The sequence below is a fragment of the Tupaia chinensis genome, unplaced genomic scaffold (genome assembly GCF_000334495.1).
Source record: "Tupaia chinensis unplaced genomic scaffold, TupChi_1.0 Scaffold000316_1, whole genome shotgun sequence".
Classification (NCBI taxonomy): Eukaryota; Metazoa; Chordata; class Mammalia; order Scandentia; family Tupaiidae; genus Tupaia; species Tupaia belangeri.
This window is the reverse complement of record NW_006159809.1, coordinates 9,333,492-9,358,394: the sequence shown is the minus strand read 5'-3', so window position 1 is coordinate 9,358,394 and position 24,903 is coordinate 9,333,492. Positions and strand designations below refer to the sequence as shown.

At 38.3% G+C, this 24,903-nt stretch overlaps 1 protein-coding gene across 1 annotated transcript; it reads right to left on the bottom strand.

Moving 5' to 3' along the window:
* Positions 1-1,150: 1,150 nt before the first annotated feature.
* On the bottom strand, positions 1,151-8,669 carry BMP10 (bone morphogenetic protein 10). Its single transcript, XM_006151292.2, has 2 exons — positions 8,261-8,669; positions 1,151-3,410 (listed from the first exon to the last, which is right to left on the bottom strand). The coding sequence occupies exons 1-2, from the start codon at positions 8,592-8,594 to the stop codon at positions 2,470-2,472; spliced, it is 1,275 nt and encodes a 424-aa protein (XP_006151354.1). The 5' UTR covers positions 8,595-8,669; the 3' UTR covers positions 1,151-2,469.
* Positions 8,670-24,903: the final 16,234 nt, after the last annotated feature.

Here is a 24,903-nt window from a genome sequence, read left to right as displayed (position 1 = left end):
TTAGCTGAGGTGTTACTGTTTTCTATTACAGTGTCCTTTAGAAAGAATGAAAAGTACCATGAATATTTGCGTATACTTAGTATACCATAGAGTATAAAAGATGACCCACATTCCACCAAGGACATTAAGTATGGCTATTTAAAGCCAGCTACAGATACACACGTACATCCATTCAATCACACACATCATTTTAAATGGAGGCTATTCCCCAAATGAGTGATTCTGAGTTGCATGGCCATCCCATTGCCAATCACTGTATACCAACTGATGGCTGAAATATCACTCTTCCAGGAGCAGTGAATTCCCAGGGATTTACCATCTGGATGCCAGTGGACAATAGATGTACAGAGCTAAAGTCCAAATTGGGAAAAAGGTCTTTAAAAATTCTTTCCTTGCCTCTGTTTTCTAGAGCAATATGAGTTTATGACCCCAAGAGTTTTGTGAAAGAAAGGTTGGAAGTTTCCCAGGGAAAAAAAGTACCAGACTTCTTAAGGAAACATTCAACAAATGAGAGGGCATGGAAAATGTACTGAAGACCACATTCCCAACTCTAGTATGAACCATTTGTGTCACCTGCTTGAAAATGTTAGAATGGCTTGGAACCTGGTCTGTCCTGATTCATCCAACTTGGAGCTCATGAGCCTGTTTGGGAGCACTAAGGCTGGAGTTGGAGTCTCAATGTCCTTCCAACCTACTTTTAACTGCTCAGTCAGAAACACTCCCAGCCCCTCTGGGTAGTTCTAAAATGGATAGATGACAAAATAGGACAAATAAGAAAGTTATAGAGCTTCTATCATGGGAAAAAATCCAATTTCAAAATTTAGGCTTAAATTTTGAGTCAATTGTGTGTTCATTAATTAACTAATTTATTTAAATGTATTCATGTGGATTTTTTTCTTTATACTTTAGTATTCTTTAGAAACAGAGCATGTCATAAAGGATATTATTATTTTTTAGAGAGATTTTTGCTGTAGGATGCATGCAATTGCCAGAGAGACAGAGACAGACAGAAAGACAGAAGGTGAGAAATCAGCCCCTGGGGCAGAGGGTGGCCACACCACAATCCTTTCTCCATTTTCCTCTCAGGATCTTGGGCATGCACGCACACATGCCAAGTGTGAGTTTTAAACCATTGAGTCTGGAGCTTAAACTGTGGTCAACTATGTGGGAGTCCAGCAATGTAACCATTATGGCATTTGCTGGTCCCAGGATATTATTAAAATCAAATCACAGTAAATATTGGGTTGGGGGTGGAACCTAACAATTAGAATACTAATTCCCTTCATCCAGAGAGCAAATGCTTTTAGACCACAGCGTGGGTAATAAAGGTTAGTAAAGACAGGGAACACAGGGATAGGAAAAGGATATGAGGCATGAGGACAAAGAAAAAAGGGAAGGAAGGAAGTAGAAAAGAGTAAAAGCAGAGACACAGAGGCAAGGAGGACAGGGTATGAAGTGAATAAAAATATTACAAAGTGAAGAGTCCAACAAACAGGTCCCTCTTGATTTTCCTCCTCTTGGTCTTCGATAATTTTATTTTGTCCAAAAGATTTAAGACTCCAGTGAGCACTGTTTATGATTTTACAAACACATCCAAGGATAGCATCTACATCCTTTCTTCTTCTCCCCTAGGAGCTCCCACTCACATCCTCCACCCTCCGCAGCAAGAAAGACCAACACAATGAGCTTGGGCTTCCTTTCTATCATCTCAGGAACAGATTTCAACCTGAAGTTCCCTCTCTATGCCTTTCTTAATGGGGCACTGCCCTCTAGAGCATGCTAGTCCCTCTGGATTCATTCTTTGTCATTGTACCTATAAAGCCACTGTCTCTTGAAGCCATTTGGTTTCTGTATCAAATAACCCCTCACTTCAGGCCTCCTTTATTTGCCAGGCCTTGCTGCTTTGAACAATGGTGGGAATTCAAGTGATAGCTCTACTCAACTATACTTACATTTCCAGATGATTTAGGAAATGTAAGACTTCCTAAGATTGTTAAATTCCTGAAGTGAATTACCTTCAAAAAATTCTACTCAGAGAGTAGATAAATGAAAAATTATAATTGGCCTTTAATATATTTGAGTGGGTCATGTGTGTATATGAGTTTAATCTGCCTCTATAGAACCAAAAGATTTTAATAAATTCATGTAAGTACATATATATAAACAAATATGTGTCTTTTGACACAATATTTTGTTTCTGGGTTGTTGTTTTAAAATTGACATGGGAATAAGTAGTGTGGACTTGCCAGTGGTGTGAGAGATGGCTCTACATGGAAATTGCAAGTCCAAAGACAAACAGATTGGAAGGGACAAGACTATATAACAAAATATGCATCTTCTCCAACAAACTGACCTGTTCATTTTCCTAAGGCAGTAAGCCTCTCTTATCTGTACACCCTTATTAAATAATCTCATTAAATAGGAACACGAAATATACACATTTACAGTTATTAAATAAGCACAAGACTCCTATCTACAACCACATTCAGAGACAGCCATGCCTTCATATTTAAACTTGTAGGTAACGACACCTTTGTCTAGATAGAGGATGGAAATGGGCTCTAGCTTTGTGGGCACACAACAGGCTTTGGAAGCCTTCTGGGAATTCTTGAGATGAACTAATGCCTGGATAATTGCATGCTTAGTGGGAGTGAGATGCTCTGCTAGAGGGTAGTTGCAGACACCACGGCATTCATAGGCTTCATATCCAGGTGGAGCAATGATCCAGGAGTCCCACCCAATCTCCTTGAAGTCGATATAGAGTGGGGTCCTCTTGCAGTAGTTTCCTTTGGCATTCCTTCTGATTCGGGCAGTGGAGTCATAGATGATGTTGGACCTCATCTGTAGCAAAGCCTCTTCCCCAGGTCCACTGGAAAACCCATCAAGTCCCAGGTTGTCCAGCTCCGGAAGTTGCTCATGGGCAATCATTTCATTCAGTTCTTCTTTCCGTTCCTTGTCACTGCTTTGGTCATCAGAAAACACAACGAGCAAAGGGTCGTGCTTATTCTGGGCACTGGTGTCTATTTCCAGTTGTCCCCTGCCAGCATCCTCAGCTTCGTCATGTCTACTCTCAATGTGGACCTCTAGCTGGTGGGTGGATGAGCCTGACTTTTGCCAACGTTTGATGGCATCGGTGACATCAAAAGTCTCCCACTCACTGTTGGTTCCATAGATCTCCCCTGAAACCAAGGCAAGCATGTTTCTTTCACCCTCGTTTTCCTCTCTGTTCTCTAGTACTTCAAAAATGGTAATTTTCCGATCCACTCCATCGTATATCATGCGATCTCTTTGCACCAGTGTATAGAGCCTAAGTTCAGCCATGATGACCTCTTCATGGTGAGGGATGGACACATTGAAGAGGAGAGGGTATTTTCGGAGTCCATTAAAACTGACTGGTTGGGAAAACAGATCTGAAAGAAAGGAATTGCAAAAATCAACTGTGCAGTATGTCTCACTGAAAAACAGAAGCTCATTTATATAATAAGAGGGCTTGCCTTTGCAGGAAGCTTGATACAGACAAAAAAAAATGAGGAATGAAGATCAATAAAAACAAACATAAAGTTAGTATTCTGTAGCACAGAAAATATTGAAAGGTCAATGGTAGAATGTTGAACTGAGTTAAGCTGCCAAAAGCAAAATGCAAAATGGCCAGCTATTGGATGGGAGGAAACTTACCCAGTATTTTTTGAATGGCTTATCAGCCACAAAATTATAGAATTGGGAGGAACCTTGGATATTACATTAATAAATTTCCAATGAATAAATTTTCTAACCAGTGAAAAGGCATTAAATGGGATATGACAATTGCTCTTTTCTTGAAGGTTTTCAGGGATGAGGACTTCATGACTTTCCTTATCTGTGATCATAATGGGTGGAAATCCCCACATAGTTGGGTGAGCACTGGTCTTACAGAAAAACCTCCAATCAGACTTGAGGTTGCTAAACTATAGCCCAGAGGCCAAAGTGGGCCTGCTACCTGCTTTGGTAAATAACATTTTATTGGAACACAGCCTCACCTATCTGTTTCTATATTATTTATGGCCACTTTTGCATACATTGGCAGAGTTAGATGGTCACAGCAGAGAACATATGGCCTGAAAAGCCTAAAATATTAGATGACTGGGCTCTTCATAGAAAAAAAAAATTGCTGACTCTACCCTAGACCATGAAGCCTGATAAGGTCAATAAGACAGTCCTAAACCAAGAAGGTGACAGCAATGGATTTTTGGGTGTATTATCTTCTATATATATAGAGAGAGAGGAGAAAATGGATCTTAGGGGTAGATTGATTGCACCCCTCATACCTGGCATGAAGTTTGTCACTAACAAATCATTGAGGAATGCTTAAAGGTAATTTAGTCTTAGATGGACTTCAAAGTAATTTAGTCTTAGATGGACACTCCCAAATATTACCATGTTGATTTCCTATCTGAGAGTTTTACAGTAAGCCCAAAGTACCCGTACACTTGTCTCAAGAAATCCCTGAGAGCATTTGACACAGATTGCCAAGGAGTCTAAGACACCAAAGATGCTAAAGACTTCCAACTGAGGGACTCTCTGTCATCTTTGGTGGTGTTTCCCCAATTGTATACCAAAATCATGATTTCACTGGAGTTTCTATTCCAGATCACACTCTTTTAATGTTTTTATTTAACTGATCTGATTCTTTTTTTATACTTACTACCCCTTTCAGACTTATCATAAACAATGGAATTCATGAAAGATAGAGTTGAAAGTGAGCTATATAGTTGTTGTTGTTTTTTAATTCACACTAATAAAATATTTTATTTCACATGATCACAACCTCTTTTGGGTACAACCTAAAATCATCTTGCACACTGCCAGGGGGAAATACTGACTTATGAGATGAAGATAAAAACCACTGGAATGGCTCTCAAGACCAAGTATAACCAGGCTTTAGTCTCTTGACCAACCCATAGCTCCCATTCATCTCCCACAATGCATAAAATATTGCAATTGCTCAATTAATATTTGTTGAACAATTGAATAAATTCGTAATTCCTCTTGTTTCAAGTAAACTGATATTTTCACCACTTGCCAAAACACACCATTTCTCTGTATTTCACATATTTGGATGTTCTTCTGACCTTTGGGAAGTCCCCTCACCTTACCTTCACCTATCCAGATCTGACTCCTCCCAGAGAAACACTCTTTACCTGGAGGTCCACTCTCCTTTGGGTCACTTGATCACTTACTTCTATATCTCTCTCTTGACTCTTGCCATTTACAGCCTTGCATTTCAATTGTCTTTTTATAAATGAATCTTCCCAACTAGATTGGCATCATCTTGTGGCAGTTACTATAGCTCAAATTCCCTTCTATGTCTCTATGATACCATGATACTTAAACAAAGGCAGTGCTTTAAAACATTTATTACTACTTTTTAAAATTTATTTATCTTTTTTTTAAGAGAGGTTTTTTGCTACAGGGCACATGCACTCACCAGAGACAGAGACAAAAAGCAAGAAAAACTCCCCTACCCCCAAGAAGGGATGACCATACTGCAACCCCTTCTACATTCTCTTAACAGGATTTTGGGCACACATGCACACGCCTTGTCCTCTCACTTTAAGAATGGAGAAGACTTGACTCCACTTGGACAGGGAACATGAGAAGACCAAAATGGGAAAGTAGGCTGGTTGCTCCATCTATGAGAAAAATACAATACCACTCCCTGTAGTGGAAAGAAGCAATGATAAAGGCAAACGAGGAAACTTTCAGTGGTAATGGGTTCATTTACTATCTCAGTGGTGGTGATGATTTCTATGCATGTTTACCATGTCAAAACCTGTCATGTTATATACTTTATTATTTTTAAATTTTTAAAAATTATTTTATTTAACTTTATTTATTTATTTATTTGTTTGTTTTAATTTGACAGAGTGAGAGAGAGAGAGGGAGGGAAAGTGAGAAACCAAGCCTTCAGGTTCAAGACTTGAACAGCGGTTGGCCTTGTGGGAGTCCAACACCCTTAACCACCATGCCACCTGCCGGACCCTGTCATGTTATACACTTTAAATATGTGCAGCTTTATGTCAATTATACATCAATAAAGTGACTTGAAAAAATAAGTTTACTATGATACTCTGCACATCTGCAAGTGCAGTAAGTACTGGAAAAGTTTGAGGGCAAAAGGACCAATATTGGTTGACAAATTCTATGTGCCAGGTGCTTTACAAACTTGGTCATATTTGGTTCTTACAGTGGACCCATAATGCAGGTATTGATCCTCTGTTCATTTTGCATTAGAAGAAACTGAAGGACTGACTTCCCAGACAACAATGGAAGGAAGGGGCAGTGTCAGGAATTGAGGGCATTCTTTTGGAGGTGGCACTTGTTTTCCCCAGATGAGTTAAGTTTGAAGTTTCTTTAGTCTTTGTCACTGGGCAGACCCAAAGGGTCAGAAGAGAGACAAAAGCAGCCAAAAGGGCAAAGAATTCCTGATCTTCACCACACATTTCCACCCATGGACTGGCAGTGGTGTAGGCAGCTGGGTTGCCCACTTTCAGATATGCTCCTGCCCTTGCTAATCTTCAGGAATAACAAGTGCAGTAAACTGACTTGGATCATCCAAATCTTCCACTGGAGAAGTGACAACTGAACAGGTTTCTACTTTTCTTGGGAGGTGCAAACAATATTTTCCTACTCACACCCTGGGCCAGAAACTTAGAGCTCAGTGCTGAGAAGCACGGCGACAGTTTCCACAGAAGGAGGTTGTGTTTGGTTGTTTTCAATTCAAGCTCACCTCCAAAAGTAACCTTGGTTTGCTATTTTCATTAGAAATGTATTACTAAATAGAAATTTTGGTGGCCTATTAAATTTTAAAGGCAAATAATATTCTAGGAACTAAGAAATACCTAGCCAACATTACTCCACTGCCTAGAATAATAAGTAATTCTTTAATAATCACTAAAGTTTACTTGGCATTTCATAGCAAATGGAGTGCATTCTTACCCACAACCTCTTTGGAATCACTCAACTGTGTTACGTAGAGATTATTACTCTCATTTTACAGACAAGAAAATTGAGGATCATAGAAATAAAACTAATTATTCACAACTAAGTCAACCAGATCTCAAAAATTCCAAATCCTGAGCAATTTCTTCAGCAATACCTTTCAACTTTTCAGAACATCTAGCCAACATAGGTCAAAACTATACCTGGTTAATGACAATAAACAGTGTAATGGGTAAATATTAAGAATTAGTTTCTTTGGACCCACAGCTCTTACCATGATAGTTCTGTTTTTTTGTGTGTGGGTTTTTTGTTATTTGTTTGTTTTGTTTTGTTTTTGTCTACTAACACCATTTTAAACAAAGAATTAACTTGCTAGCTCATTTGATTTAGTACTGAATTTAAAGATCTGGGAAAGAAAGCATACTTTTCCCACCAACAATTAACTGTTTTTTGTGTGTGGGTTTTTTGCTGTTTGTTTGTTTTGTTTTGTTTTTGTCTACTAACACCATTTTAAACAAAGAATTAACTTGCTAGCTCATTTGATTTAGCTACTGAATTTAAAGATCTGGGAAAGAAAGCATACTTTTCCCACCAACAATTAAAGCTTTTATATTGTTCTTCATAAAGACACAGAAATAATAAGCTGGATCATTAACGGAACCACGAACATTTCCGGCAAATAATCAACAGTGCTTCAGGGATATACATGACACATCAAACACACCATAATGTTAGGAAGACTCTCTAAAACACAAGATTTCCCTCCTGTTTTAATGTTTCTTAAATAAGATCACAAAAGGGAAACACATTCAAAGTTTAAAACAAAACAGTTAAAAAAAAAAAACTTTTGTTTTTTTGACAGTTTTCATCATTTTCATTCTAAGTAGAAGTTGACAAATGTCATCAATTAAAAGTCAAAATGAAAATTGAGGCCCATTTGGACAATGACAAAGATATAGCAATACACCAGCATTCACTTTTTATATTACTTACTGTCCAAATGCAAATTTGAAAAGCTCCAATTACAATGACAAAGTGACAGATGTTTTGCACTTTGGGATTAAAAGATGTTTGTAAGTATATTTTTGGGTTCTGAAACGACCAGATAAATTATATAGGCCCAAATGGGCATTGCTTTTGTATATCTGTGTACACACACCCTGACATCGATACATTTGTCCTTTGTCTATATCATTCCAGTGCACTGTAAATTTATTTATCACTTCTTGGGGGTGGGGGGGGCAACAATAGCGAAATTTCATAAGAGAAAATGTAAATTTACCTTCATTCTTGAAACTCCTGATGATGTTGGCAGAGGGCATAGAGGTGCGGTCTGTCGCAAATTTGTTGTAGAGTTCCAGCATGTACTCTGGTGGGTCAACCTTAGCTGAATCCTGCATGGGGATGTCAGACAGGTTCAGTGTTTTGAGAAACTCATCCTTCATGCTCTGCAGCAACATGTTAAAGTCGACACCATCTTGCTCCGAGAAGACGTCGTCAAAGAGGGGCATATCTTCTTCCAGAGGTGACTGCTCAAGGCTCATGATGGGACTGCCAGAGACTGAGTGAACCACCAGGCACAAGAGAGCACACAGCCACAGGGCTGGAGAACCCATCACTCCACTCAGGCCCCCAGGCCAGCCCAGGAAGGTTTAGTGCTCCTGGGCTCTAAGTGGCAGTTTTATCTCGCAGAGTGTAAATGTCTCCTGTCACTGGAGACAAGTTTGGAACCATCCTCTCTTCCTCCCTCCCCTTACCACCCTTCCTCTCCCCCCCAAAATCAGGTTGCAGTAATTGGATAACAAAATCCCCTATAGGGGCCTAGCCTTTCTTATCTTCCTAGTGTAAACTTGCGCACCAGATTTCGTTTCTATCTTGCAATCCCTTTTTCTTTTAATGAGCATTTTGTAAACATTTCTACATTCTGACACTGGCTGAGAGATAGGATAATTTTCTCCTTGCAAAGGCTCTGCTTCTTTTCCTTTCAATTCACTTCCTTTTGGCAGGAATTCCTAAATTCTGCTTTTATAGGGTTCAGTTTCACACATGCATCTAAGAGGTATTAAGAATCAACATCATAGTCAATAGAGATAGACATTAATTTGAATGATGGAGTTCACATCCTCAGATAAACATTTCTGAAAACGGACCAAGTCCTCAAATTTATAACTATAAATGAATCTATGTAAGTTTTTTGAAAGCACATATTAAAAAAAGTGAAAGTATAAACATCATCAATAGCCTTTTTCCTATAGATTTGATCTTGCTAAAATGACTGTTGGAAAATAGGGCAAGTGCTTAATTACAATGTCAACAAAAAAATTATTGAGTGCTTTCTACAAACAGGGATTGAGTACAAGTGCTTTACATTTAATCATTTAATATGCTCCCTAAAATAACCCTACTATCGCCATCACATATATGGGCCGCTGAGGTTCCATAGTTTGCCTGAGGTCACAAGGTAAACTGTTGGAGCCACAATTTGGACCCAGGAAATCTGGCTCATAAAAACAAGACAAAACAAAACAGCCAATCATAATACATTTAAATCACTATTCCACTAGACCAGGGTGTGAGCAATAATGCTGAAAGGCTAACAGAACCCCACACCAGCCCTGCCCTAGGCAGTCAGTCAGGAGGCAGGTCACAACAATTTGTGGCTAAATGTGGACCTCAAGTCCCTCGCCTGTTCATTGAATTATTAATATGAACGAAATCTGCGTCAAGTTTGTCTTTATGATGAAATGAAATTGGTCACCAAGAAGCTTCTGCAAAAACTTGGCAAACACTATTACAAAGCAACTGAAAGTACCTAATGCCTTGGTCTAAAAATAAATAAAAAAACAAGAGAATTGACTGTTCAGTTTAAGAGAGACAAATCATCTCACTTTCCACGCTAATTAGTGACAGTAGCAGCCATGATTCGCTCAGGGTGCCCAGGTTGGTGACTTTCCCACTGAGGTAGTGACGCTGCCTTATTCTGAGCACTCCCTGTACGCGTGTTCAGGAGACTGGTTCAAGAGCACTCCCTGTATGCATGTTCAGGAGACTGGTTCAGAGCACCCCCTGTACGCGTGTTCAGAAGACTGTATCTAGGTACTTGGTTCATTGGAATCCTCCTTTGTCCAAGTTAAATTTTCCTACACGTACCTAACCAGTTAGCTACAATATCTTCATGTTCCTTTTTATTGCAGGATCTCTAAAATTTCTACTCATATTTCAATTTTTTCTCCCCCTAAAATGTAAAATTTTATAGGAGCTTTTTTGAATTATTGTAGAACTTTATTTTTTTAATAGTTGCTTATTATCCATTTGTTTAGCAGTTGTTGATTTTGATTCAACATTTTATTTTGCTTAAAGCTTCTGCTCCCAGAGTAAAAAGACAAGTATAGACTGAAAATAGATGGTACCCTGATCAGATCCACAAGTGAGTGAGTGCAAGGACCAGATCCCACTCTCCAGGTGGCACATTTTAACATGAGGTTTCAGACAGCATACCGGAAAAACTCCTGCATCAAAACAAGAACCCATTTATCTTCACATACACACAGATGTCAACGCACACTCCAGAACTCTGAATGGCAGACATGTGTGTGTAACTGTCACAGAAGAGCAGTATAAGTGGTGATACCTATAACCCTCGGTGTGCTGGCTTCAAAGGTCAGGCAGAGACACACATTTCACACTACAGAGTCCTAGTTCTTTATATTCTCAGGCATTAAAACATGTAACTGAACTTCACTGGCTTCCCTGTACTTGGTGTGAGTGAAACTCTGGGGTTAAATATTTAGAGCCATCTCTCCATCATACATTTGTATTTTTGACTGATTAAGAGATTGGATAAGGCCTAGCAGATGGCATAATGGTTTCATCACTGGACTTCCATGTAGTCAACCATGGTTCAAGTCCTGGGCCCAGTGGCTTAAAACTCACACCAGGTGCATGTGTGTGTGTGCGTGCGTGTGTGTGTGTGTGTGTGTGTGTGCCCAAAATCCTGAGAGGAGAATAGAGGAGAAGGGATTGTGGCAAGGCCATCCCCCCCAGGGGATGATTTCTCCCTTTCTATCTCTCTGTCCCTCTCTGTCTCTCTAGTGAGTGCACATACGCTATAGCAAAAAAAAAAAAAAAAAAAAAAACAGAGATAGGATAAGGGGCTAGCAGGTAGTATGTAGGTGAAGGCTTTGTATCCCACGTGGCCAACTGTGTGATTCAAGTCCTGGACCCAGTAGCTTGGAAAACCACGTCAAGTGTGTGTACATACATGCCCAAAATCCTGAGAGGAGATTGAAGGAAAAGGAATTATGGCATGGCCATACCCTTACCCTTGAAAGGTGACTTCTCACATTTCTCTCTCTCTCTCTTTCATTCTCTCTTGTTGGAAAGCACATGCACCCTGTACCAAATTTTTAAAAAAGAGCAAGAAAGATAGGACACATCCAGTGCCTATATCTTGAAATACATGCTTAGCAAAAGTTGTTAAACCTCACCCAGTGCTGGAGTGGATGTGGAAGGAGGTGGGACTTCATGCATACAAGCTGAGAACATATGCTTCCTCCCTCTTCTGGGATAAGGACACTTTACATTTTAGTTGTAGAAACTCTTTAGTCCTATGACTTTCTCTAGAAGCTCTTTCATCTAACTCTATAAGATCCAAATGCTTCTGGATTCCTTTTCTTTTCTTGGTTCTTCCAGATACAATCTATTCTATTATTTTGCACTGATCTCACTATTTGGACTCCTAGTCACTTGGAATGTGTTACAATTCATTCAGAGTGAACTGAGAATTATAATTTTGTTAAGCTTAACATATAAAAGGTACATCTAGATGTTTTAAGAGAACACACACATGTAAAAGGCAAAAATGTTAATTATATGTCATGTTTTTCAATTCCATTTCAAGATGCTTCAGAGCTGCTGCTTTTCAAAGTTTAGGACCATTTTTAGGACTAGTTTCATAACTGTACAAATTTGAAGTCTATAACAATGAACTTTATTGTAGTCTTAAAGGAATCTATGATCAAGACAAGGTTAAAACATTGAACAGTATACTTATGAAGTCTGCTGTTCTCTGTGAATTGTGGATAGACCCTGAATAAATATGGTCAGTATTGAACAAGAGTGCAATAAAGTTGGGAGGTCTTCAAACATGACTCTGGTAGGGAAAATACCCTCTACCTTAGATTCCACGTTGGAAGCATTACATTACTCTTGCTACCTGCTCAGGAATTTTTAAGACTTTGGAGAAGAACTTGCCAAATCCAGTGTGATAATAAAAATATTTAACAATTTTGTTTTGTTTTGAGAGAGATTTTTGCTATAGAGTGCATGCACTCACTGGAAAGAGACAGACAAAAAGTGAGAAATCACCCTCCAGGGAGCATGGCCATGCTGCAATCCCTTTTCCTCCATCCTCTCATCTCTGGATTTTAGTTAGGCATGCATGCATATGTGCCTGATGTGAGTTTAAGCTGATGGGTCTAGGACTCAAATTGCAGTCAATTATGTGGGAGTCCAATGACGTAATCATTATGCCATCTTCTGGGCCCCTAACAAGCTATTTTGCCCATTTTAACTTATATATACCTTGAATAGTGTCATATAGCTTTTATGCATGACTTGCCTTTTTGCACCCAACAGAGTGTTTTCCAATGCACATATGTTGACATTTGTAGCTATAGTTTATTGATTTTCACTATGGAATAGTTGTTTTATAAATATACAAATATTTGTCCATGGTCAGGCCCTATCAAAAATACTTCTCTGTGTCTCTTTTTCTTTTTCCCCTCTCTCCTATAAAAAAATAAATAAATAAATATCAGAATAGAATTTCTGGTTTATAGTCAGCAAAACCCAACAATTTTATATAATACCAATTTGTTTTCCTAAATGGTCTTCCCAATTCTGTTCTTGTTGTTCTGCTTCCTTGCCAACATGTGTATCGGTTGACTTTGGGGACTTAGTTGAGCCTTGAAGATTCTCTTTTCTGCTGCCTTCTCCTACTCATTTCTGAGATCAGCAACAGAGCATAGAGAAAGTCTCTTAGACAAAATTATAGCGAGGTTAGAAAGCACTGTTTCAAAGTATTGTGCTGGCTTCTGTGCTGTATATTAAATGATTCAGCCCATGTAAAGCATGGTATCTAGGAGCAAAAAAAGAAATATTGAAAAACAGGAAAGGAGGTCTCCCTAAATGTAACAACTTTCCAAGTCCACAAATAGGAAGACAATTTAATAAAGATGCCAGCAATCCCCAAATAGATACATAAATTCGATAAAACTTCAATCACAATCCTTACAGAAATTGTAATAGAGCTTAAAAACATGGCCCTAAATTATATGGAGGTGCAAAGGCCTGAGAGTAGCTGAGATACTCTTGGAGAAGAATTAGATCGACTTATCTTACCAGATAGTAAGAGTTATTAAAAATCAGTAATAATAAAGACATCACAATGGTGTTGTAGAAATAGATCAATAGAAGAGGAAAGATGCTGGGATAAGACTCAACAACTGTGAACAATTGATGGCATGATGAACCGATGAACATGATCTGGCATCACAGATCAATGGAGAAAATGATAAATGATTCAAAAAATTATGAGATCATCTATTGGCAACACTGATCTTCTGCTTTATAAAAAATCAAATTCAGATGGATTAAGGGCTTCATATAGCAAAATAATTTTAACTTTTTTCTAAAAGAAAGCCTAAGAGAAAAGTTCCTGGGACTAGCAGTTAGCGTAATGGCTATGTCACTGGACTCCCATGTAGTCGACCGCAGTTCGCGTCCTGGACCCAGTGGCTTAAGGCCCAAGATCCCAAGAGGAGAACGGAGGAGAAGGGACTGCAGCATGGCCATCCTCCCTGGGGGTTGATTTCTCACTTTCTGTCCTTCTGTCTCTGTCTGGGGAGCGCATGCACCCTATAGCAAAAACCTCTCAAAAAAAAAAAAAAAAAACACCTCACGGGTGCACATGCATGCGTGCCCAAGATCCCAAGAGGAGAAAGGAGGAGAAGGGATTGCAGCTTGGCCATCCCCCCTGGGGGGTGATTTCTCGCTTTCTGTCTCTCTGTCTGTCTGGCAAGCGCATGCGCCCTATGGCAAAAACCTCTCCAAAAAAAGGAAAAAAAAAAGCTCCTTTCACCTTAAGAATTGATACTGTGGGACCATCAGATGGCATAGTGGTTACATCGCTGGACTCCCACATGGCCGACTGTAGTTTGAGCTATGGACCTGGCGGATTGAAAATCATGCCAAGCATGTGAGTGGGCATGCCAAGATCCCAAGAAGAAATGGAGAAGAAAGGGTTGCAGCATGGCCATGCCCCCAGAGGGTGATTTCTCACTTTCCGTCTCACTGTCTCTGTCTCTGTCTCTCTCTCTCTGGAGTACACACACCCTATGGCAAAACCTTCTTTTTTAAAAAAAGAAAAGAACTGATACTTCATCACTATTTACAACCCTACAGGATAACAAGGCTAGAAATTATTATTTTAGTTTAATTTTTTCAAAAAATAAAGAACAAAAGAAAAAACACAGGTTTAGAAAAAGTATATGTTTTGATATTTTCTATCAAATTCCAAAGCAGTAAGGTATTATTATTATTATTAGCCTTAGAGAAAGCTTCACCAAGAGTTCCTTAGAATAGTAAATGTCCAAATTGCATTTGAAATTAAGTTTATTACATTTAATCTCCTTTCAGAAACAAATCTATTGCAAGGAATGAGGCAACTTCTACATATTACAGAAGGTTATATTGTCTTAAGTATTATATTATGATATATTATAACACATTGTACATATTAATATGTTATATATAGAGAGATCATAATGCTAATGAAATCTTTTGTGTGTGTACAGTTTAAGTAGCAAATGCTAAAAATGAAAGTGCTCATTGACCGAGGATATCCTAGGACTTGAATAGACTGCCCATCAGCGTGCTTTTAGAATCACCAGAGGTGTTTGACAGCTGTGCTAAGCAACGACACAGAGTGCAAAGACAAAGAAGTAAACGCAGCCAGGGCTCTCTGCCACCACCCTGAGATAAGTCAAGTCCTTTAACACCAGAGGCTGCTAAGGGTTTATTCCACACTCTCAGCAAGATAAGATGCCATTCACGCCTCACAAGACACTCAGATCTGGAAAACAGCTCAGAGGAAAAACTTCGAGATGTGCATACGTACTATTTTTTTTAGTGAAGAAAATGAGCAGATTCAAGTTGTTTTGACCCTGGTTCCATAAGGAATGAGTAAGAGCATGTTCCTCAGAATGTAGGATTTTCTAAGCTTATTAATGTGGATTAGGGGAAAGGAATAACCTCAAGGCCCTGAGGTGAGTCACACTACGGGTCTGCCATTTCGCACTCACTATCTGAGCCTCAACATGTAGGATGGCATTTGTTTCTCCATCTTACAGCTCAAAGGGTTAAATGCGTTTCCTCAAGTTCAAGCTGCTGAAGAAACTTGAATTCAAACTCATTCTTGTCACTGTTTCTCCCTAATTCTTGAAACAGACTTTGTTAGATTTAGGATCCATATAGCTGAATTCTGAGAAGGGGGACAGGGCATGATATAAACCTTTGACTATATTATAAATATACACATAGATTGGGTATATTGGTGGGCTTCTCTGTTCTAGCTATTAATTGTGATTTTACTGAAAACTCAATAAACCCTTTAATCTTTTTAGATTTCCCAAGGCAGATCTAATTTCAAATGCTCTGTTCTATTTACGAGTACGAGTACTCTAAGTACGAGTAAAACACAAGTCACCCTTTCTTTTTTTTTTTTTAAATCAAGAGAATATGGTAAAGCCAGCCTGTGGTCCAGTAGTTAAGGGAGCCAGATCCCTCATGGTTAGCTGCAGTTGGCTGACCTGATAGCTTGTAAAACCCTTTGGGCACATGTGTATGCATGCCCCAAATCCTGACAGGATAGAAAGATGGAGAGAGAGGGAATGCCCCATCCCACCCCACCCCCACCCCCACCCCGTCTTGGGTGAGCACTATCTGGCAAAAGGAAGGAAGGAAAAAGAAGGAAATGTGGCCATTCTATTCATAGAATTTGGTGCACTTTTAAGGAGTGACACGTATCTCCTCTGTGAATAATTATCAAAAGGATCTCACCTTGAGAGCTGCAAGATCAAGGCAAACTACACTCATGGTATTGAACACAGAGAGTGACTATTACAAGATAATGAATACTTGGAAGAAAAAGAAAGGTGGTTTCATAAACAAGATTCATCTCAGTCAAATCAAGCTCTGAATGTCAGCATTATAGTCTGAGGTTGTATAACCACATAAAACGTTAAAAAATCTATCTTTTCAAAGCTAGAAGAAATACTAGCATTTGGCCTGATTGGTCTCCAACTCTGCAGGAAGAAAGAAGGAAGGATAGAGATATAACTAGGATCTGCCTTATCAATGAGCAGCCACTTTTCCGACTACTTTCACTTGATGAGTTCAAAAAGTTGCATGCCAGAAGTGCTTCTTAAAGATCTTCAATATCAGAGCGATAGCCTAAGTGTATCGTGACACAACTGTTGCTGGGCATCACGTATTTGTGAAATCAGAGTCTACTTGTGATTCATCTTCATTAAATGCCATGCACAAGACAAAGAAGAAAAGAAAATTGAAGCCATGGGCAATCTTTTGTTTTGTATAGGAATGTCGGAATGGCAAATCTACTTAAGAACAGACTTCTGGTTCCTAAACAGAAAGGGATGATCACTTCTGCCTTAAAAGGCTTAGTTAACTCCCAAGGAAATCTGTTATTGTCTTCCCTTCAATGGAAAGAGGTCAGGTTACAAAAGTCAAGTTCCAACCTAACCATATGATGTCATAAGACAACAATTTTGCTTAAGCAATCCCTTAAAAGCAATGTGAACATATGATTAGGAAATGACAAAGTGAATTTTAGATAAGCACCTTCAATTAAGCTTGTTCTGATGTAATTTACATTGTGCGCAAGTGCAGGGGACCAGTCATTTATATAGTCCTTCACATGCCCTCCAAAATTATTAGTGGATTATTTATCAGGGCTGTGTGTCTAGGAATCAGTGGTTAATTATCCCTGGGGATTTTGTGCAGTTGTGATTGATAACAGCACCTAAACGTAATTCAAGTGAAGGACAACAGAATTCTTTAAATAGCCAACTAGACTGTTAAATGGCTTGGGCAGCTGAGTTATAGAAAACTAAGGCTTTTTGGTGGGGGAGATTTCTGCAGTTATCTTGATTCAGCCACTTTCACCACACAACTATTATCAGTTCAGCTAAGACAGAACTCCTGAGTAAATTTTGTAATACAGCCAGATGTCCAAATTTGTGATAAAAAGAATTCCAAAATCTTCATCCTTAAGCTGTTATTCCAGGCACAGGAATGGTCTTTCTCTTTTGCATGGTTGACATGCTTGTGAGTAGTATCAGCTTCCCTAAGATAAGAGTAGAATGTCTGTCTTCTCAAATGTTGCTGACAACTTGAGGACAGGGGCTATTCCATTCATGTATCCCCGAAACTCAGTATAAAGCTTGGCACATAGCACATGCTCAATGAATCAATAAACAAAGTGGCACATTTGTGACATGGCATTATATTCACCTGCTTTTGGTTTTATAAAGTACTCTGCAAAGAACTAAGCTTAAATATATCCAAGAAAATCTACATTTAAATTAAGGATGCTAACCTTCCTGAACATTACAATGTTTAGGCTCATTCTAATCCCTAAAGGGATTTACATCCCTTGCCTCTTGCCATTTATGTGCTATCCCAAGATACACCCACCTACTCTCCTTCCTTAGATGTTTCCTTTGAAAATGTTGAGACCCTCTCTCTGATTGTTTCTCTTTGAGAGAGTGTTTAGGGAATGTTGTCCCAGACATGACTCATGGGAATCCTGGTCTTCCAAGTGCTGATAAGATGTGAAAGATCAGGGCATGCTCCAGTTAGAAGGGCACATCCCCTCTAACCCGCTTCTCCCTTCCTGTGGTCTTCAGATGAAACTTTTCTAAATCCTTTCTTATTCTTACAGTGCTTAGAGTTGTCTTTCTTCATAAATGGCTTGATGTAAGATTTTAAGAAAGGTTGCTTCCTTAAAGAGACCTGGAAATGGCCATTGTCTTTGAGTGCTAAACCTTGAACGTGTTGATAGCCAGATCAAAAGTCTTCCTCTGTGTCTGGTCCAGTCCAGCTCATCAGAAGACTGCACTAGGTTTGGGACAAATTCTTCCTAGAAATAAAATTATTTTGCCTAGAGTGTCCCCCTTCTGCATAAACATTGCTCTCTGGGAATTGTGGCCATGTCAGGCAACTCTGAGCAGAGCCAGGAGTCTTGAGCCCCAGCCAGAGGCAACTTATCATGGTTAATAATTCATCATTCACCACCAACACTAGAACAAATGTTTATTAAGCACCTGCACTATGTAATGCACAGTGGCAGTAGGATGGCAAGAAAATGCACTGCTACCATTTATTCGAATTCTGCTCTGCGCCAAGTATCGAGCCCCATGTTTTATGATCTCATACAAATCTCCCCCAAGCCCTATGATAGGTGCTATCCTCTTCTCAATTTTTATGCTCAAGGATGCTGGTTAGAGAGTCAGGAAAAGAAAGAGCCAAGACTGACAGCAGCCCTGCTCAATCTCAATGCTCCATCATTCAGTTAAATGCACACTCTACATTTCCAAGAGGGGATGATTCAATGGAGTGAGGATATGGCAGAGAGAGCACCACTGGGAGGGGAAGGAGAAGGTACAAAGAGGAACACCTTTATCTGTCATGGAGGAGAGAAGAAAGATGAGGTTGAAGATCCAACTGTATTTGCAGTGGGAGGAGAAGTTGAGAAAATTCATACCTATTATCTTCAATTTCCTCTTGGAAGCAAGAGGAAGGGTTATATGGTAATAAAAATGAGTACAAAAATTGTGCCAGGATAATGATTATGATAATGATGATAGTGATGATTGTGGTAAGAAGAATAATAGCAACAAATATTGAGTTTGTGTGTCTGACACTAATTTCTATACATGGGTGATCTTCTTTAACTCTCATGATTTCATGAGATACATACTACTTTGTGCTCAAGGAAACTAAAGCTCAAAGAGAAATAACATGCCCATTGTGGAATATGTATGAGCAGTAGTAGAACTAAGACTTTAACTTGGGAAATTTGACTCCAGGGGCCACGGTACAGGGTAGAAAGTAACATGTGAAAACGTGGCTCTTCATTTATCTTTAATTTAAAAAAATGAACATTGGAAAATTGGTGGTCTAAGAGGTGGTTTGAGGGAGAATTTTCTAGCTTGGTATATCTGTACTGAAAATGGGACAGTTACTCTGAAACTGAAGTTCAAGAGAGAAACTAGTAGTTAAGTTTAATCATAACAATATATCATATATATGAGCTACCTTATAGGTTCCAACATTTAAAAAATATTATTTTTTTTCATAAACAAGAGAGATGGAGAGAGACCATGTGAGCACCCATAGCAGAGTGTTGACACCACAACCTACCACCAGCCTCAGACAATCCCAGAACAAAGGTATGTGTGTGCCCAGTATACTCAGGGAGGTCTCCAGACATGAATCTCCCCATGTGGGTCAACGTCACAGAACTTTTTTGTTTTATTACTGTGTCACCATCCAGCCTGGGGTTCCAAAATTTTGACTTTCTTGGTGACACAATTCAAAACATGTATAAATCCCAACTTTTACAAATATCGGTAAAACGTACTATTCCCTATCAAAAATTCAGTAAAACATAATGAATTTCACAGTCTTAATAGTCTCTGTAAGTAGGACTGAGACCATTTTGGTAGCTATTAAAGTCAATTATACTTTGAATTTCAGCTATATTGAGATAATCTTGTAAGACTTGATAGTAAACTAGGCTTGTAGAATAAAAAGAATGATGGCAGTTTGTCAGCTGCTAAGTACATAACTGAGCAAATGTGTGAAGAAAATAAATGAATGTCCTTGTAGTGCTGGAAACAACCACGTCACAACATAATGAGGTCCTCCCAGTAAGTTAAACAGTGACAAGAGGAAAAGGAAGACACCACAATCTACCCCCAGTCTCAGACAACCCTGGATCATAGGTACATGTATGCCCAGTATACTCAGGGAGGTCTCCAGACATGAACTGTGGAAGAGGGTGACAAGGACCAGAGGGAGGGAACCTTGGAGATATAAGGGTTCTACCAGGGAGAACATAAAAATCGATTCCTGTATACATATATGTATGTGTGTGCATACACACACACACACACACATATGTATACAATCATATACAAAATCTTTTGTACTTCAATTACTAATTCACATGCAATAATTCTACATATTTGTGAGGTTCTGTGTGGTTTTTCAAAACATGTTTATAATGTGTACAGATCGAACCAAGATAACACACCCACCATCTCTGACATTCATTTCTTTATGTTGTATCCATTCAAAATCTACTTTCCTGGTTCTTGCTATTTCCTTTGTCATTTGCTACTCTTTTCCTGGTACAGAGCCAAGGAGTGATTAATTTCTCCATAGAAAGAACTTTCTCTTTCATTGCCAAATTGTTGCTCTTGAAGATGCCAGTTTACAATGTCACCCTCTGGAGTATTTTACTAAATTAATCAACATTCTCAAATTCCTTGATCAAATTACGTAATACCTCTTTTTGAGCCAGCATTTCTCAGATTTCTTTCATATTTTCTTCTTTGCACTATCAATCTAATCCCTTCTCTCTCAGTCCAGTCCAGACTCCTTGGTTTCCATAGTCCAAGGAAGGAAATTTCTGCAAAGACATCATCCACAAGATTTTAAGCAAACTGTCAATTCTTGGGGTTCTCCTTTGTAGCATCTTTAGTGTTTACTACCAAGACAGCGAAATGATACTTTTTTTCCCTTAAACTGTGAAGTGAATATATAGATAGATTCTATTCTTTATGTTCTCTTTATTATTTTTTTTTAAATCTTAATACTTTTTTTTTTACCTTCATGAGCTGGTAATATTTAAAGTGTATTGTTGAGGGCTGGCTCTGTGATACAACAGTAATGAACTGCTCAAGAGAAACCAGATCCCACATTGCTACTGCTGTTCACACCCCTGGCCTGTTCAGCCTGAAACACACCAGGCATGCACAGAAGTGCCCAGGATTTGATTAACCAAAGGCCTAGATGAAGGGGATTGTGGCATGGCCAGACCCTGTGGAGGTAGGGACAGAGCTCACTCTCTCATGCACATATGCAGTTTATCATAAATAAAGAAAACAAGGGGGAGAGTGAGAAGAAAGAAATCAGGAGAAAAATAAGGAAGACATTTAGGGAACACAGAAATGGAGGACTGTCTGTTGATGATAATGTGTATGATATCTTCAACTGCACTGGTGGGACATGTATTCATGTTGGGTAATTCATTTTACAAGCTATAGTGCTATTGATTGGATGTATAAAATAAATTAGAATAAAAGAAAAGAAAGAATGCATTGCCAGAATCATACACAGTGTTGCTTATGGGTTCCTACTCTTCAGAGTATGACCCTGTGGTCAGACAATCTTAATCCTTGCTCTCATTAAGCAATTTTTCTTAATCCTTCTAAACATTCTTTTTTTCCCCATCTATAAAGCAGGGATAACAGTCCTTGACATAATACAGTTTAGCTCAAATTTGGAGATCTATTCAGCTTCAAGCTTTGAAACCATTTATTTTCCCTTTAAATAAAATCTTGGTTTAAACTTTAATATCTTCTATATCTTTTATCATGACCTAATCTGTTAAATGACTCAAACTTTTTTTGAAAATTATTTAGAAATTTTTGAAAAAAATAAAATTAAATGGAGAGATAGAACGTAGGAGGTGCTGCCTGACTTGAGCTGACACTGTTTGTGCCCCTCACCCATCCAGAACCAACAGGCAGTCCTAAGCCAAGTCAGTCAGCTTGAATTCATCAGCAGAGACCCCCCATCCAGCCTGCTGTGGAGACGAGGAGCACTCCAGTCCATACAGTACACTTGCGCACCACCTGAAATGGTCTACCACCTTACATTCCATCTTTCATATCAGGCTCCATTCACACTGGGCGCACTTGGGTTTGGGTATAGAAGAACCAAACACCTAAAAATAGGAGACTCCGGAGGAATTCTTTCTTCATATTGTCTGTTTTCTCTTACATCTCACTGAATTTTGCTACTGCGAATATTCTGAATTCTTTTTCTGATATTTCTGCAATCTCTTGTGTTCTATCCATTGTAGATGAGGACTTATGATCCTTTAAGGGAAAGGTATTTCCTCATTTTCACCTATAACTTGGGCTGTACTTTGACTTTTAGTCATCTGAAGATATACTCACTTACTACTTCTTTGGAGTATGTTTCTGTAGCTGTGCGCTTCTAAACTTCTTTATGATATGTGTAAGCTTTGTGCAAATTTTTCTCCTCTACTCTGAGTGGGCATGTGAAATTCACAGTAAGAGTTTGGGGTTCAGGTTTCCAGAGTGAATTTTTTCTCCTTTTACCACTAAGGGGGTTATGAAGAAAGAATTCCTCCAGAGTCTCCTATTTTTAGGTGTTTGGTTTTTCTATACCCAAACCTAAGTGCTCCCAGTGTGAATGGAGCCTGATATGAAAGGTGGAATGTAAGGTGGTAGACCACTTCAGGTGGTGTGCAAGTGTACTGTATGGGAGATGAGAAAAATCCTTACATGACTTGAAGAAGGAACTCCATAAAGATATAGTCACACTTGGGGCTGACAAGTGGCATGGTGGTTAAGGGCGCTGGACTCCCACCTGGTGGCTTGCTTTCTCAATTCTTCTCTCTCTCTCTTTGTCTCTCTCTGACCAAACTGGAAAATAATAATGATAATAATAATAAATAAAGTTAAATAAAATAATTCTTTAAAAAATATATAGTCACACTGAAAAAGAATCAAACAGAGTTTCTGGAGATGAAGAATACAGTGTAGGAAATATAAAACTCCCTCAATCATATCAACAAGAGACTAGGTTGCACAGAAGAAACAATCTGACCTTGAAGACAGATCTCCTGTTTAGTCCAAACAATGGAAAAGAATAGAAAAATAACCATTAAAAATGAGGACAATATATGGGAAGTCCTAGAAGCCATTAATGGCCAAATATCCATATAACACGTATTCCAGAAGGTGAAAAGACAGGTAAAGGCATAGGAAAACATCTTTCATAATATTTTAGCTGAAAACTTTCCAAATTTAGAGAGGCATATGGACATCTAAATACAAAGGACACCAAATAGATATAACGTAAGATCATCTCCAAGACACATCATGGACAAACTGGTAAAAATCAAAGACAAAGACAATATTCTAAAAATGGCAAGAGAGAAATGTCAAGTTACTTACAAAGTTTATACCATTAGACTAACATCAAATCTCTCAACAGAAACAATGCAGACAAGGAAAGAATGGGAAGACATATTTAAAATTCTGGGGGCGAGGGGAAGAATTTGAGCCAAGAGTACCATACTCAGCAAGATTATCCTTTAAATAGGAAGGAGAAATAAATAAGCAAATACTGAAAGAATTCACCAAAATCCACAGATTTTTTTTTTAGATTATAAATTCATATCTCCCATGTCTTCTACATGGAAATTACAAATTCTTCTTTCATTAGTTAAATTCAGATTATCTTTGTTAATTTTTAAGTTTGTTTCTTGCCTGATTTTTAATTAATATGTTTTTTCTTTAGAACTGTGTCTCACAGTAAAGAACATCATCGACAATTCAGTACATACTTCCAGGGTAATCATTGGCGTGAGTTTCAAACATTCACAACATAAATATATATAATATTAAATGCTGAAAGTGATAAATATGCTTCTATCCTCAATTTGTTTATTACACATCATTTACATACTACTGAAGACCATTCTGTATCCTACAAAAATGTGTAATGGTTATATAGAACCATAAATTACAATAAATATTTAAAGAAAAAATAATTAAATGAATTTGTAGTTAACTCTCATTAAATCAGATAGTTTCATTCATTGGAGTGACTGACTTATGCTCACTAGAACAGCTGTAAGAATACACTATATAAGAGAAGGTCAAACTCTGAAGGTCAAACTTTCCAACTAAGTCCTCATTAGCCGTGTCTGCAAAATAAAGGTTAATGACAAACTGCAGTCTTCTAAACCAGGAGAAGTAAGCTCTGTCCTCTAGCCTGCTGTCTCATGGATAAGTGAATGTGAGTGAAATGACCAGAGTCAACAGAAGGACAGTAAATGAGAAAAAGGGTGTGAAATTCACAACCTTGATTATACAGCTTTATTGCATAATTTATTTACTGTGTCCTCTCTCCGTCTTCTCCTTTACTCCTCCTTTCTAGCTTCCCTCTCTCTCTTTCTAATTATATGCCATAATCATTTCTGGTTAATTTAAATGTATATATTCATATATGCCTGTATAACTTGTAAAATATATTTGTATAATACATGTAAAAAGAGAGAGAGAGAGAAGTGTTGACTAACGCCCTACTCTCTGAAGAGTTTGCGTTCATGTCATCTGACTCTAACAGTAATCCCATGGAATAAATAAGGCAGGCAGATTCATTCTTTTTTATATAAATAAAGAAAATAAACCCCAAAGGTGAAATGACTCTTCCAAGAGAAAGCCCTTGTCAAACACCCCTTACAACGGCCATGAAAATTGAAGCTGAGGTCTAACAATTAAACTAGGCCAAAACTAAAGTGAATGAAGAAATAGTCACGGGATAATTTACACATAGAAAATAATCTGAATAGCATCAGAATAGTAAACTCAGTATCTGGTTAGTGGTTTTAATAATTTCAAATACTTAAAACAGATTCTATGCAATGTTTGCTGACAATATTTTAACAATTTAATCAATAGTTTTAATCAATCAAAACTTGGCAAGATGACATCCAATCTCTCTCACATACATGAC

What these genes read in the sequence shown, in the direction of transcription:
- BMP10 (XM_006151292.2), bottom strand. Translation starts at nt 8,594, where the DNA reads ATGGGTTCTCCAGCCCTGTGGCTGTGTGCTCTCTTGTGCCTGGTGGTT. An exon ending in CAGGAGTTTCAAGAATGAAG is followed by an intron (nt 3,411 to 8,260) that starts GTAAATTTACAT and finishes CCTTTCTTTCAG; the next exon opens with ATCTGTTTTCCCAACCAGTC.